This window comes from Prionailurus viverrinus, chromosome A2 (genome assembly GCF_022837055.1).
Source record: "Prionailurus viverrinus isolate Anna chromosome A2, UM_Priviv_1.0, whole genome shotgun sequence".
Taxonomy (NCBI): Eukaryota; Metazoa; Chordata; class Mammalia; order Carnivora; family Felidae; genus Prionailurus; species Prionailurus viverrinus.
The window spans coordinates 155,334,773-155,347,797 of record NC_062562.1 but is presented as its reverse complement, the minus strand read 5'-3'; the positions used below and the strand labels follow the sequence as shown (position 1 = coordinate 155,347,797).

Here is a 13,025-nt window from a genome sequence, read left to right as displayed (position 1 = left end):
TCTCACTGCCCCTCCCCCGCTCGTGCTCCGTGTCTGCCTTTCAAAAATAAGTAAACATTAAAACAAATTTAAAAATACATGATCTCTTTTGCTTGTTATGAAAACTCTGTGAGGTAGTATTAGTATCCATAATTTTTCTTTGAACATATCTCCAAGGGATCTAGTTGAAGAGAAATGGAGTGACTCGCCCAACGTTGCACAGCTTATATATATGTAGGGTCTGAGTGCGGGGCTTCCATTCCATGATGCCTCTAAACATACGCCAAAATTACAGTAACTTTTTTCCTTTTTCTCCGGTATAAATGTTTCAAACGCATTCACTTTGTGGTCAACTCTGATTTCTAGGTGTTTCTTTGCCTGCAAAATACGTGCCAGGTAGTGGTGTGGAAGAAAAAGGATTGGCGCATAATCAAGAAACTGAAAGTTTGGGGGCGCCTGGGTGGCGCAGTCGGTTAAGCGTCCGACTTCAGCCAGGTCACGATCTCATGGTCCGGGAGTTTGAGCCCCGCGTCAGGCTCTGGGCTGATGGCTCAGAGCCTGGAGCCTGTTTCCGATTCTGTGTCTCCCTCTCTCTCTGCCCCTCCCCCGTTCATGCTCTGTCTCTCTCTGTCCCAAAAATGAATAAACGTTGAAAAAAAAATTAAAAAAAAAAAAAAGAAACTGAAAGTTTAGCTCTAGCTCAGATGGGTGAGACTTCAGGCAAATTACTCACTTTCCTCGGTTATAAAAAGTAGGTTGGATCAGCGATTCTCTGTCGGGCTGGCTGAGATGGGAGCCATAGGGCTTTCCCCATGATAGAAATTACTACGAAATTCAGCTACAAATATCTGATTCAATAATCCTTAACGTGCCTTCCAATTCGCGTAGTTATGATTCCAAAGCATTCTTTCTCTATTCAGTACTTGTTAGCTGTTTTTATTCTTATCAATCTCACCTTTCATTCAAAAATATTTATTAATGGCCTGTTACGCGCCAGATACCGTATTGTCTGTTTTTTTGTAGTATTCCTTTCCCGAGGTGTCACTGTCATTTAGAATTTTATCCCTGTCTTCCGAACTTGGGACTCGAAAGCATTCGCATCTACGTCGTGTTATTTATAACACGCCAGAGTCCTTTGCAGTCCTTTCTCCGCCCAGCACACTTCACGCTGGTCCCTCTCGGCTCGCTGACATTAATGAATTCCTCTTGAGAACCACCTCCTTCACCTATCAGCGGCTCCATCAACACTAATTCCCTAGCTGGTCGGTGGGAATTGGAGTGGGACGTTTTCGGGTCTGAGGAACTCCCCAGCACACTCGGGCACCTCGGCAGGGCTCCGCGTGCTGTTAAACCCTCGGCTCTGGCCCGCAAAGGTCGCAGGGAGGCTGCTAATTGCCTAAGGATTCTCCCCTCGTCGGGAGGTGGCCCTGGCGGGGCTCTAACTTCCTCGGTTTCCCTTCCCGGCGCACAGACGCAGCGTGTGCCGCTCTCCACTGCGCAGGAACTTCCCCGGCCTCAGCTCGCACTCAGAAACGCCGAAGCCGGCTTTTCGCACGCTCCCGCCGTCCTCCTCCTGTGGCCGCGCTCCCTGCGCCGCCGCGCGTGTCCTCAGGGAGCCTCTGCCTCCCTCCGCCTCCCCCGCCCCGAGTGCCCTTCAGCGGGTGCCCCCCCCCCCGGCCCCCCCTAGCGCCCCCGCCCGGCCGACGCGAGGGGAGCGGGGCGCGCGCGCCGGCGGCGGGACGACGTGCGCGAGACGCACGGCCCCGCGCGGAGCGCCGGAAGGAGCCGGGCCGGAGCCTCGCGCGTAGTGCGCGCGCCGCCGCCCGCCCCCAGGCCCCGGCAGCGACCTCGCGCGCGCGCACTGAGGCGCCGCCGCCGCCGCCGCCGCCGCCGCCGCAGCCGCCGCGGCTGCTGCTCCGGCTGCTGCAGGAGGCGGCGCTGGCTGGCGGCTGCGCTCGCTCCAGTCGGCGAGCGGAGCAGCGAGCGAGCGTGTGTGTGTTTTTTAAAGATGGCCGGAGCGGCGGCGGCGGTGGCCGCGGGAGCAGCAGCTGGAGCCGCCGCGGCAGCCGTGTCGGTGGCGGCTCCGGGCCGGGCCTCGGCGCCCCCGCCGCCCCCGCCGGTGTACTGTGTGTGCCGGCAGCCGTACGACGTGAACCGCTTCATGATCGAGTGCGATATCTGCAAGGACTGGTTCCACGGCAGGTAAATAAACCCCCTCCAGCCCCGCCGCCGCCGCCGCGGACGGCCACGGGCCAACCGCCGCCGCCGCCGCGCCGGCCGCCCGCGCCCCCCTCCGCCCGGCCGCGGCGCCGAGCGCCTAGGGGCCCCAGCTCCGAGCCCCCGGCCCGGGCAGCGGGGCGCGCGGGGCCCCGGGCTCGCCGGGCGCCGGGCGGGCTGAGGGGGGCTGGTGGGATCTCCCGGCCGGGAGAAGAGTCGCCACAACAAACGGGAACAAAGGGGGCCGGCCGAGAAGTTGGCAGGGGGAGACCGGGGCGAGGGGACGCGGCCGGGGCAGGCGCCGGCGGAGGCGGCGGGCGGAGCGCCGGCGGGGCCCGCCGCCCCTCGCGGCGCCCGCAGCCCGGCCGCCGCCCCGCCCGCCCGCCCGGGGCTCCGGCCCGGAGTCGCCGCCCGGCCGGCCGCCCTGCTCGGCTGGCCGCAGCGCCTTCCTTCCGGGCGGCGACCGGCTCGCCCCAGCTCAGGGTCTCCAGAATTTGCCCTCTTCCCCTCCCCCTCCGCGGTCCCCGTCGCGCCCCCTTCCCCGGTCTTTATCAAACTTCCTCGGCCGCGGGACACTGGGACGGGGGCGTCGGCAGCGCCAGCCCGGCGAGGCTCCGAGGAGTAAACAGAGCAACAGATGAGGCACTCTCGGGGACTTAAAAGATGCCAGTCGGAAGTTTGGGGCCGGGGGTCCCGGGCGGGGCGGCAGGTCGGCTCTGACCGTGCCCCCCACCCGCCACCCCAGCACACCCGGTCCTGGCGGGGGTGGAGTGGTCAGCGGGGCCCGAACGACAGCCTCTGGTCCCCAACCCCCTGAGTCGCCCCCGCGTCGCAGCTCAAACTTTACAAAGAGTGAAATTTCCCGTCGCCCAAGGGGCCGGCGACACCCGGACCGCCGGGGGCTCGCATCCGGGGGGCCTGGTGCGGGCGAACTTTGGCCGGCCGGTGGGCACTTTGGGTCGGGTGGCGGGGGCGGCGAGCGTCGCCCTCTCCCTCCGCAGCCGCCTGCGTTTCGGGTTTGACGTTTGTGAGAGGTCGGGCCGCCTCCGCCGCCAAGCCGTCGACTCGTGTGTTTTGTAATCAAAGTGTGAGGCTAATAAAGGGCGGCGCCACAGCCTCTTGACTCCGGCGTGGGAGGGATTCGCAGGCATTTAAACAAAGAAACTAGTTGGGGTTGGGCTCCCAAAGTCCTTATTTGGGTGTTGTGGCAAAGCCTGCGGTCACCTTTAGGTGAAGCAGGTTACGCGAGCACCGTTTGGTGTTGTATCTTGGCGAGAGTACGCTCACGGCTAATAGCAGATATGGTGACTGTGATTGTAGGAAGTGTCCTTTGATTGACAGCAGGACATTTAAATACAGCCTCCGCTCCCCCTCCCCAATTTTACAGAAACACTGCACGACCAGGCCAGATGTCTTAGTCTCCCTCTACTGGCCCTGGGAGAGAAAACCGCTTCTGTTACAGCGTTCTTTACAGTGTTTAGTGCTAGGTACAGTTAGTTAGTTTTACTTAATCTTCAAGTAGTTTTATTTAATCAGGTTGCACAATTCTGACGGCAACAACAATGACCACCCCCCCTCCCCTGCCAAATTGTCACTGTAAAAGAGGGACAGCGTCCTAATTTTGTATATCAGGTAATCTTTCACAGTCTGGTCTATGCTAAGGGAATATTATTACAACTTTGGAACATGTAATTAAGAATAAATTATCCAACGTTCTTTTTTTATTATTCCAAAGCGATTTTTTTTCTGTATTTTGATTATATCTAAAGCCGAAATTTGAACATACCAAATTTTGCCAGTTCTATTTCTATATCCTCTGTTCCCATAACATATTCTAGGCAACCGGAGTAGATTATCCAAAAATCTAGGTTACATATAGAATAAAACCAGGATCCCTGGTGATTATGTAAATAGTTACTTTTTTCAAAAAACTATTTTAGCTGCATAAGAAATTTGTTCTATTGTGCGATGTAGAGATGTGATACATTAATAAATTTTAGACTAGAATTTTCTTAAATCTTAATTTAGGCAATTTAATACTATAGCCATGAAAAGCTGCAGGTAGGTTATGGAGAATTTTGTGACATTTAAGTATAAATTTGAAAACAGAAGTTTGAAGGGAAAATAAAGAGGGCATATATTGAAGGAGGGAGAGTGAGACCAAAACATAAATTTATCACATAAATTTGTGTGATTTCATATCTGTGGAAGTGACTCTGAAATGTTTTGTTTTGTTTTGTTTTTTGACCAGCAGTCCTTGAGAATTTTAATGTGGTTTAGATGTCACAAGTTAGAAAATTTAGTAATAACGCCCTGCCATGCAAAAGCAACATCTTCTTAGCAAATTTCTTAATCAAGTATGGGTAATTTGGCAACATTTGAGAAAATAATGTTTATTGTACCATAAAAATGAGTGGTGGTTTTCTTGAACACCTCAAAATATTCTTTATGTATTAATTATTAAACAAATATCATTTGCTGAAGTGAGAATTGGCCACTCAAATACTAAGGTACAGTTTTAATCTTCATGCTCCGCTTTCTTTTGGTTTCCAGGGGTGGTCTGTCTGCAGAGGAGGAGGGAGTGGGAGGGCTGATACAGAGAATTACCTTTACCAGGATAATTTCTTGATGATTTTATTTCTTCAAGTAGAAGAATTTTTTGAACTCAAGGGATCAGTGTTTTGGTATAAATTTGAGTTTACTCTATCTGGAGTTTCTGACATCTGGAAATCTGAAAAGTTTTTGCCCTCATTTAGCCTGACAGGGAAAGAGAGGCCCTTCCTTCATGCATTTCAGCCAGGCTGCAGAGTGGGTGGAACCAGCTTCCTCCACATTTGAAGCTGTTGAACTACCGTATCCTTGGTGTTCAGGAATTCTTTCACTCCTCCTCTGGCTAAGCCTTTTTTTCTAAGTGGGCGGGGAAAAGAACACTTGCCAGGGTACAATGTGTAATTGATATCCTAAGGATGGTGAGCTGAAGAATTAACAGGATTTTCTTATGAAGGTTCCTTCCAGCCTAGAGATGGAGTTCTTCCTCTCGGGAGTCCTTGGTGGAAGTAAGACAATGGAGATCTTTCCTGATAATGTCTCACCCCCTAATCTCTAGGCTAGAGGTCTTTCACATAGTACTCTTAATTTCATCCTATACAAAACTGCGTCACTGCCCTAATTAAATTGGATTATATCTTCTGTCTCCCCATAAGAATGTAAACACCTTTGTTTACTAGTCCTTTTAGTGTTGTATTCTCTTTGATTGACAAAATCAATATAGAAAAAATGGGGAGTACAGAAAAATATCAAGAATACGAAAGTACCCATGTCTTCCAGGGATTACCACTATTTTAACATTTAAGGTATATGCATAGATTTAAAAAACTGGAATTCATTTTATTCATTCCACTGTTAACTTTGCTAACAAATTTTTTCCTGTGTCTGTAATGTTCTTTAAAAACAGTTTCAGTGGCTGCATAATGTTTAATTTCATAGAGGTACAATATGTTTTAACATCATTCCCCTTTTAGTTTTTTACCTTATTTACTGCTACTACTTGCAGTTCCTAATGATGGATGGTTGACATCCTTCTAAACCATTGTGAGCATCTCTAATATGTCCATAGAATAAATCACATGTGTTAATACATGCAAAACACTTAGAAGTCTGGCACTTGTAAGTATCCGATAAGAAATTTCCTTGAAGTAGAATTATTCGTCTCAGGGCACAGATCTTTTCAAGCTTCTGGTGCCTGTTGCCACATTGTCCTCCAGAAAGGTTATTCCAGTTTAGACTCTCACCAGCACTGCCCACTTCTAGTTCCCTGTGTCATCCATAGTCTAAAGTATTATTAAACCCTTCCCCCAGAACCAATCAAACATGTTGCCAGTCTGCAGATAATATTTCCACCAGAAGACATACCGAAGATTGTTTGCAGCTGTACTATTCATATTATCTCCAAACTGAAACAGCCTGAATGTCATCAACAGTGGATTTGATAAATTGTGGTATATTCATAAGACAGAGTGCTACCCAATGATTAAAAAAGGAATGCACTATTGATGCATGCAATAACATGGGCAAATGTCACAGATACAAAGTTGAATAAAAGAAGCCAGGCACAAAAGCGACTACTGTTTGAACCTACTATGTGAAGTTCAAGTACAGGAGTAGTTGGGTGAGAGAAGTCAGACTGGTGCTTACCTCTCTGGGGGTATTTACTGAGAGGAGACCCAACCAAGAGAGCTTCTGAAGTTCAGGAAATGTTGTGTATCTTGATCTTGGGTGGTGGTTACATAAATGTATGCAGTTGTAAAAATTCACTGAGATGTATGTGCACTGGAGAGCTTTCTTTTTAAGTTTACTTATTTTGAGAGAGAGAGGAAGGGAGAGAGGGAGGGAGAAAATAGGAATGAATGAATGAATGAATGAATGAATGAATGAATGAATGAATATATACTGGGCAGGCTCCACATTGTCAAGGGCAGAGCCTGCCCAGTGTAGGGCTTGAATCCACCAACTAACTCGGAGATCATGACCTGAGCTGACGTCGGATGCTTAACTGACTGAGCCCCTTGGGCTCCCCTAAATAATTGTCTTTTTTTTTTTTTTTTTTTTTTTTTTTAACTTGAGAGAGAGAGTGCACATGCACATGAGTGAGGGGCAGAGGGAGAAAGAGACAGAATCTTAGACAGGCTCTGAGCTCAGCGTGGAGCCCAACTTAGGGTTCTATCCCATGACCCTGGGATCATGACCTGAGATGAAGTCAAGAATCAGCTGCTCAACCAACTGCACCACCCAGGCGCCCCCTGCACTGGAGATTTTTTAAAAATGATTTTATTGTTGAAGTGTACTTCAAAATTTAAAAAGTTAATAATTTGCCAATTTGGTAGCTGATGTATGGTATTTTGCGATTTTTTTCTTGTCCCCGTCTTTAATGGGATTGCCGCCTGTGTTTTATTGTTAAGTATGATGTTGGCTTTGGCTTGGGGTTTGTGGTATGCATGGTGCTGTTCTTGGTGCTAGGAGTATAGCAATGAAGAAGATGTTCCTTGCTCTCTTGTAACTTATATTCTAGTGGGGGAGGATAGATAAGTATACATTACAAAAGAAAAGGAAATTGACCTAGGAAAAAAGAAAGGCTGGGAAGTAGTATAAAAGGCCGCTTTTATATGGTGTGATTATGGAAGGCCTTGAGGAGACATTTGAACACAAGAGTATTTTTGATTTTGCTCAGGTATATTTTGAATAGAGGAGTAAACGATTTGACTTAACCTTTAAAAGCTTCATTCTGGCTGCTATGTGGAGAATAGAGAGGCAAAGGTGACAGGCAGACCAGGAAGACGGCTGTTGTAATCATCCAGGTGAGAGGACTTTAAAAGTTGGAATCAATTTTGGTAATTTTCAGATGTCATAAAAGAATGAATGAAAAGCTTCGTATTTGGTAGCAGTTTCTCAGGTCCTCACCTGAAGTCATCGGAGTCCTGGAATTCACTCAGACACTATTGAATGCTTTATACCAAGTGCTAGGCACTGTTGTGTTAGATGTATTAATTAGCTCATCTATTTCTCATAGTCACCTTGCTGAGTAAGGGTTATTGTTATCCTTATTTTCCAGATGGGATCTGAGGGTTAGAGAGGTTACTAACTCTTCCAGCATCCAAAGCTAGAAGGTCTTAGAGCTAGCATCTGAATTCAGGTGAGCTGACTCCTGAGCTCGCTCTCTTGACCAGTAGTGGGCGGTATTGGGTTTCTTCCCCCTTGTCTGTCTTTATCCTGGGATGGGGTGAGGGAGGGCATTGGTGGAATAGATGCAACAGTTTCCAGAGAGATACATCTATAAACATTGTACTTTTGTTTTTGTTCTTTATTAAGTTATTGTCTTTGGCATGAATATATTAAAAATGGTCATAACTGCTTTGGGAGTAGCACTTATAAAATATTTGAGAAGTTTTATAACTTTGTTTTCATGCTTGTTACAATGGGTTTCTTATTTTTATTTACTTCTTTATTTCTTGTTACTTTATTACTTTTTACATTAGGGATAAAAATTATTTTTAAAATTTATTTTATGTATCTTCTTAAAGGTGAAATTACTTTTAGTGTTACGACATAAACTTACTAGGTGAACGTGTATTTCCCTATAAGAAAACGGAAAGCCCATTTGAGGAACTTATCAATATCTTTTTTTTCCAAAGTTTTATTTATTTATTTTGAGGGAGAGTGAGCATGCATGCGAATGAGTGTGTGTGTGTGTGTGGGGGGGGGTAGGGATAAAGGGAGGGAGAGAGAATCCCAAGTGGGCCCCAAGCTGTCAGTGCGGTGCCTGACTCAGGGCTTGAAATCAAGAACTGTGAGATCATGACCTGAGCTGATATCAAGAGTCAGATGCTTAACCAACTGAGCCACCCAGAAGCCCCCCCCCCCCCCGCTCCCCGCCCCGCCACTTTCTTTTTGAGATGACAGTTTATCATAAGAAAATATGTGAGCATTCTTTTCATGTGTTTGACTTATAAAAGTGAATATATGTGTACTTGATTTTGCTATTGAACAAAATCTGTTTTGATGTGGAAGTCATCTCAGGATGCTTGGAGGCAGTGACATAGTTCTCTCATCAACTTTTTTTTTTTTTTTTTTCTTTTTTAACTCTCAGTTTGGGGAAGATTTCTGCTTGGTATGCTCTCATATCCTGTGTTCTTAGGTATGAAATTGATTTTACTGAATATCCAAGGGGAAGAATGCCTTTATATTTGATCTGAAATGGGGATTTAAGAATAATGGAACAGGTGTAGAGGAATTTGATTATAAAGCAAGCTTTACTTGGTTTGAACAATTCAAACCCCACAATAATTTGCACAGCTTTTGAACAGTTGACCAGTGTTGATCTTGCAGCTGCTACCAAGTTTCTGATTCTTTTTGGAAGTGACATTTTGTTACTATAGTGATTGTTTACTTTTCCATTAATATTATTAGTATTATACTTTTCCATTAATTATGGTGTGAATTAATAGAAACTTGGATGATTTTTGTGTGTGTTTCTGTGAGTCCTGGTTCCTTTTATTGGAGACTGGTTTTTAGAAACGAAGGTCTGGCATTCGATGGGCTTTTTGCTTGTAGGCGTTCTCCATGACAAAGCTAGGAAATTTATTATGCATACACAACTGTATTTGTTTCTGTTCCATCTATCTGTATGTTTTAAAACCTACGAGTTTTCATAATCATAACTTTGATGCTAATCTAATACTACAGAGTTCAGTTTAGCCTTCTCCCTTTCCTTACTTTTAACTTTTTTGTCCAGCAGTGGGTTGGACAGTCTAGCTATTAGCTGCAATATAGTTATGTTTTCTTCCATCCTAGTATATACATAAAGTAGTTCTAGAATTGCTAAACCACACTGTTGTAATAGATTTACTAACTAAATTATAGCATTTATTTGTGGTTCTTTTTGTTTTTAGCCTTATACCTACAATATCTTTAGCTTTATAATATCAAATATGTATCTATAATATCTAGCCTATACTTTCTAGCTATCTATAACATCTAGTCAAACACTGTTTTCCACACTTAGGTTCTGTTCTTTTATCCCCCAATTTAGTGTGTGTGTGTCATGTCATTTATTTGTAATACAGTTGGGTTTATACGTTACTATTTGTGTTGGATTTTGGTTTCCTCCCACATCCTGGTTGGTTTAATTGTTGGTTTATACTTTGAGTATGTAAAATATTACCATGATTCTGAGAAGTCAGAGTTACGTGAAAAGGTCTACTCAGAAGGGTCACACCCTGTTCATCTCTCCAGTACCTTTGCATCTCTTTTCCAGCTACCTCTCTTTAGTTTCTGATTTATCCGTTGTGGAGTTTTTGTTTTCCCACAAAATGTGGGAAGATTAATGTGTATTTTCTTGTATCTATTTCCTTTACACACAGGGTGGCTTATGATGAGTATTCTTTGTTTTTTTTCACTTAAGAATACATACTGGAAATCATTCCATGTCTGTTCATAGAGCTCTTCCTTATTCTTTTTAACAGCTGTATAGTACTCCTTTTTGTGGATGTTCCCTGTTTTATTCATCCATTCTCTTGTATATGGGCAGTTAGATTGTTTATAGTATTTTGTGATTACAAATGGCTACCAAAAAAGTATAACCTTGTGCATATGTATTTTCATATTGTTGGAGGTATATTCAGGTTAGATTAGCAGAAGTAGGTTTACTTGGTCAAAAGATAAGTGCATATATTGTTTGTTAAGATTACCAGATTTCCCTCCAGAATTGTTGCACCATTTTGCAGTTCCACCAGCAGGATATGAGAGTGCATCTTTCCCCATGTTCTTGCCATCAGAATGTTGTCATGTTTTTTAATCTTTGCCAGTCTGATAGGTGAAAAATAGTATCTCTCTGTGTTTCCCTAATTATAAATGAGTTTAAACAACATTTCATATGTTTGAGGGCATTTTCTTTTTTTGAAGATTGTTTATAACTTTTTCTGACTCTGTCAGGTTTTTGGAGCTCTTTACATTTTAGGAATGTTAGCCCTTTGTGGCATATGTAAATATTCCTTCCATGGTCATAGTTATTTTTATAATTTTGCCTGTGGTGATGTTTTTTATGCCATGCAAATAAATACACACACACACACACACACACATCACATATATAGTCTTATTTACCAGTCTTTTATTGGTTCTGGATTTTGAGTCATAATTAGCAAGCTTTTCTCTACCCCAAGGTTAAAAAGGATTTTAATGGTTTTCTTTGAGAACTTGTATGGTTCTGTGTTCTTTTACATTTAGATCCCTAATACATTTGGAAGTTATTCTTGTATATGGTATGAAATAGGGATATAGTTTTATTTTTTTCTAAATAAATTTTCCTGTCACAGCACTGTTTATTGAAAAGTTCTTGGGGCGCCTGGGTGGCTCATTTGGTTAAGTGGCCGACTTTGGCTCAGGTCATGATCTTGCGGCCCATGAGTTCGAGCCCCGCGTCGGGCTCTGTGCTGACAGCTCAGAGCCTGGAGCCTGTTGCGGATTCTGTGTCTCCCACTTCCTCTGACCCTCCCCTGTTCATGCTCTCTCTCTCTCTCTCTCTCTCTCTCTCTCTCTCTGTCTCAAAAATAAATAAATGTTAAGAAAAAAGAAAAAAGAAAAGTTCTTATTTGCCCCGGTAGTTTGACATGCTACCTTTATCAGATATTGAAATTCTCTATATATGTGAATCAGTTTCTCCCCTTTCTGTTATTTTCCACTGATCTGTTTATCTACTCTTATACCACTACCATACTTTTAAGTATGGCTTTTATTGTATGTTTTAAAGTCTGGTAACACCAGTCCCAGCCTTGCAGTTAGTTATTTTCAGTGTTTTTCTGGCTATTCTTGGGGGTGTATTTTTCCATATGAACTTCAGTAGCAACTTGTCTAATTTAATTAAAAGCTTGTTGATTATTTGAAAGCAAGAAACAGACTCTTAATTATAGACAACTGGTGGTTACCGGAGGAGGGTGGATAGATTAAATAGGTGATGGGGATTTAAGGAGTGCCCTTGTTGTGATGAGCATTGGGTGATGTATGGAGTTGTTGAATCACTACATTGTATACCCGAAACTACTATAACACTGTATGTTAACTAATTGGAATTAAAATTAAAATTAAAAAAAAAAAGGCTTGTTGATATTTTACTGGTATTACATTGAATTTCTAAATTAGGGAGAAGGGACATTGTAATCCCAAGAACAGGGATGTGTCTTTATTTAGGTCTACTTAATGTGACTATCAGATACGTTTAAATGGTTTTTTTTCCTGAAGATTTTGCAAGTTTATAAGTTTATTCCTATATATTGTTTTCTTTGTTACTGTTGTAAATGGGCTTTTCTCTATCATTTGCTTGCTAATTGGTTATTGGTTGTATATATGAAGATTTGACTTCAGGAGTTACTTTTATTTCCAGCTATTTTACTAAAAGAATTGTTTGAGTTCGTTGTATTATCAGTTCACTGGAGGTTCCTATCATACCTATTCTGCCTCTAAATGAATTCTCTTATCTAATTGTACAGGCTTATCCCACTTGCAATATTAAATAGTGGTGGAGATAGTGGACATCCTTTCTTTGTTCTTGATTTTAGTGGAAAGGCCCTTGTTTCTTCATTAAATTAGATACGCTTTAGGCATAATTTATCCTATTAAGAGTCTCTTTAGGTTTTTTTTTTAATGTTTTTATCGTGAATGAATATTGAATTTGTCAAAAGACTTCTTCAGCATCCATGAAGAGAACCGTATGCTTTCCCTCTTACATCTGTTAATATATACATAACATATTTTTAAGTGTACCTTATCATTGGCTGGCTGGGAAGAATAGCCTTGTAGGAAAATATTCTTCACTACAGTGTTCACTAGTGGATATTTAAGTTGTATTCCTGTGATGCTTTGTACCTAAGTTTAAAAATATTATTCTTATGTGGGTCTTGAGAAACTTAACAGAAAACCATGGGGGAAGGGAAGGGGAAAAAATATAGTTACAAACAGAGAGAGGGAGGCAAACCACAAGAGACTCTTACGTACAAAGAACAAACTGAGGGGGGAGGGGGGAGTGGGGAGAGGGAAAATGGGTGATGGGCATTGAGGAGGGCACTTGTTGGGATGAGCACTGGGTGTTGTATGTAAGCCAATTTGACAATAAATTATATTTAAAAAGAAAGATAAAAATATTATACTTATCTAAATTTTAAAATACCACTGCTTTTGGTCATTTTTAGTGTTAAACAAAATTGACGAATCGAAGCGACATAAAGGAACAGATATACACTGAGCAACTAAATGAATATAATAGGAATCTCTAAAGCATT

The 13,025-nt window shown here is 43.5% G+C and overlaps 1 protein-coding gene across 2 annotated transcripts in view; it reads left to right on the top strand.

Moving 5' to 3' along the window:
* Positions 1-1,226: 1,226 nt before the first annotated feature.
* Positions 1,227-13,025, top strand: part of KDM7A (lysine demethylase 7A) — an 84,432-nt gene continuing 72,633 nt past the window's right edge. Inside the window, exons 1-2 of one of the 2 annotated variants that reach the window (XM_047843332.1) lie at positions 1,227-1,241; positions 1,988-2,181. In XM_047843332.1, coding sequence (XP_047699288.1) covers positions 1,988-2,181 — 194 coding nt within the window. In that variant the 5' untranslated portion in view covers positions 1,227-1,241. Of the gene's footprint in view, positions 1,242-1,888; positions 2,182-13,025 lie in introns of those variants that run through there. The other variant, XM_047843325.1, reaches the window with a different exon arrangement.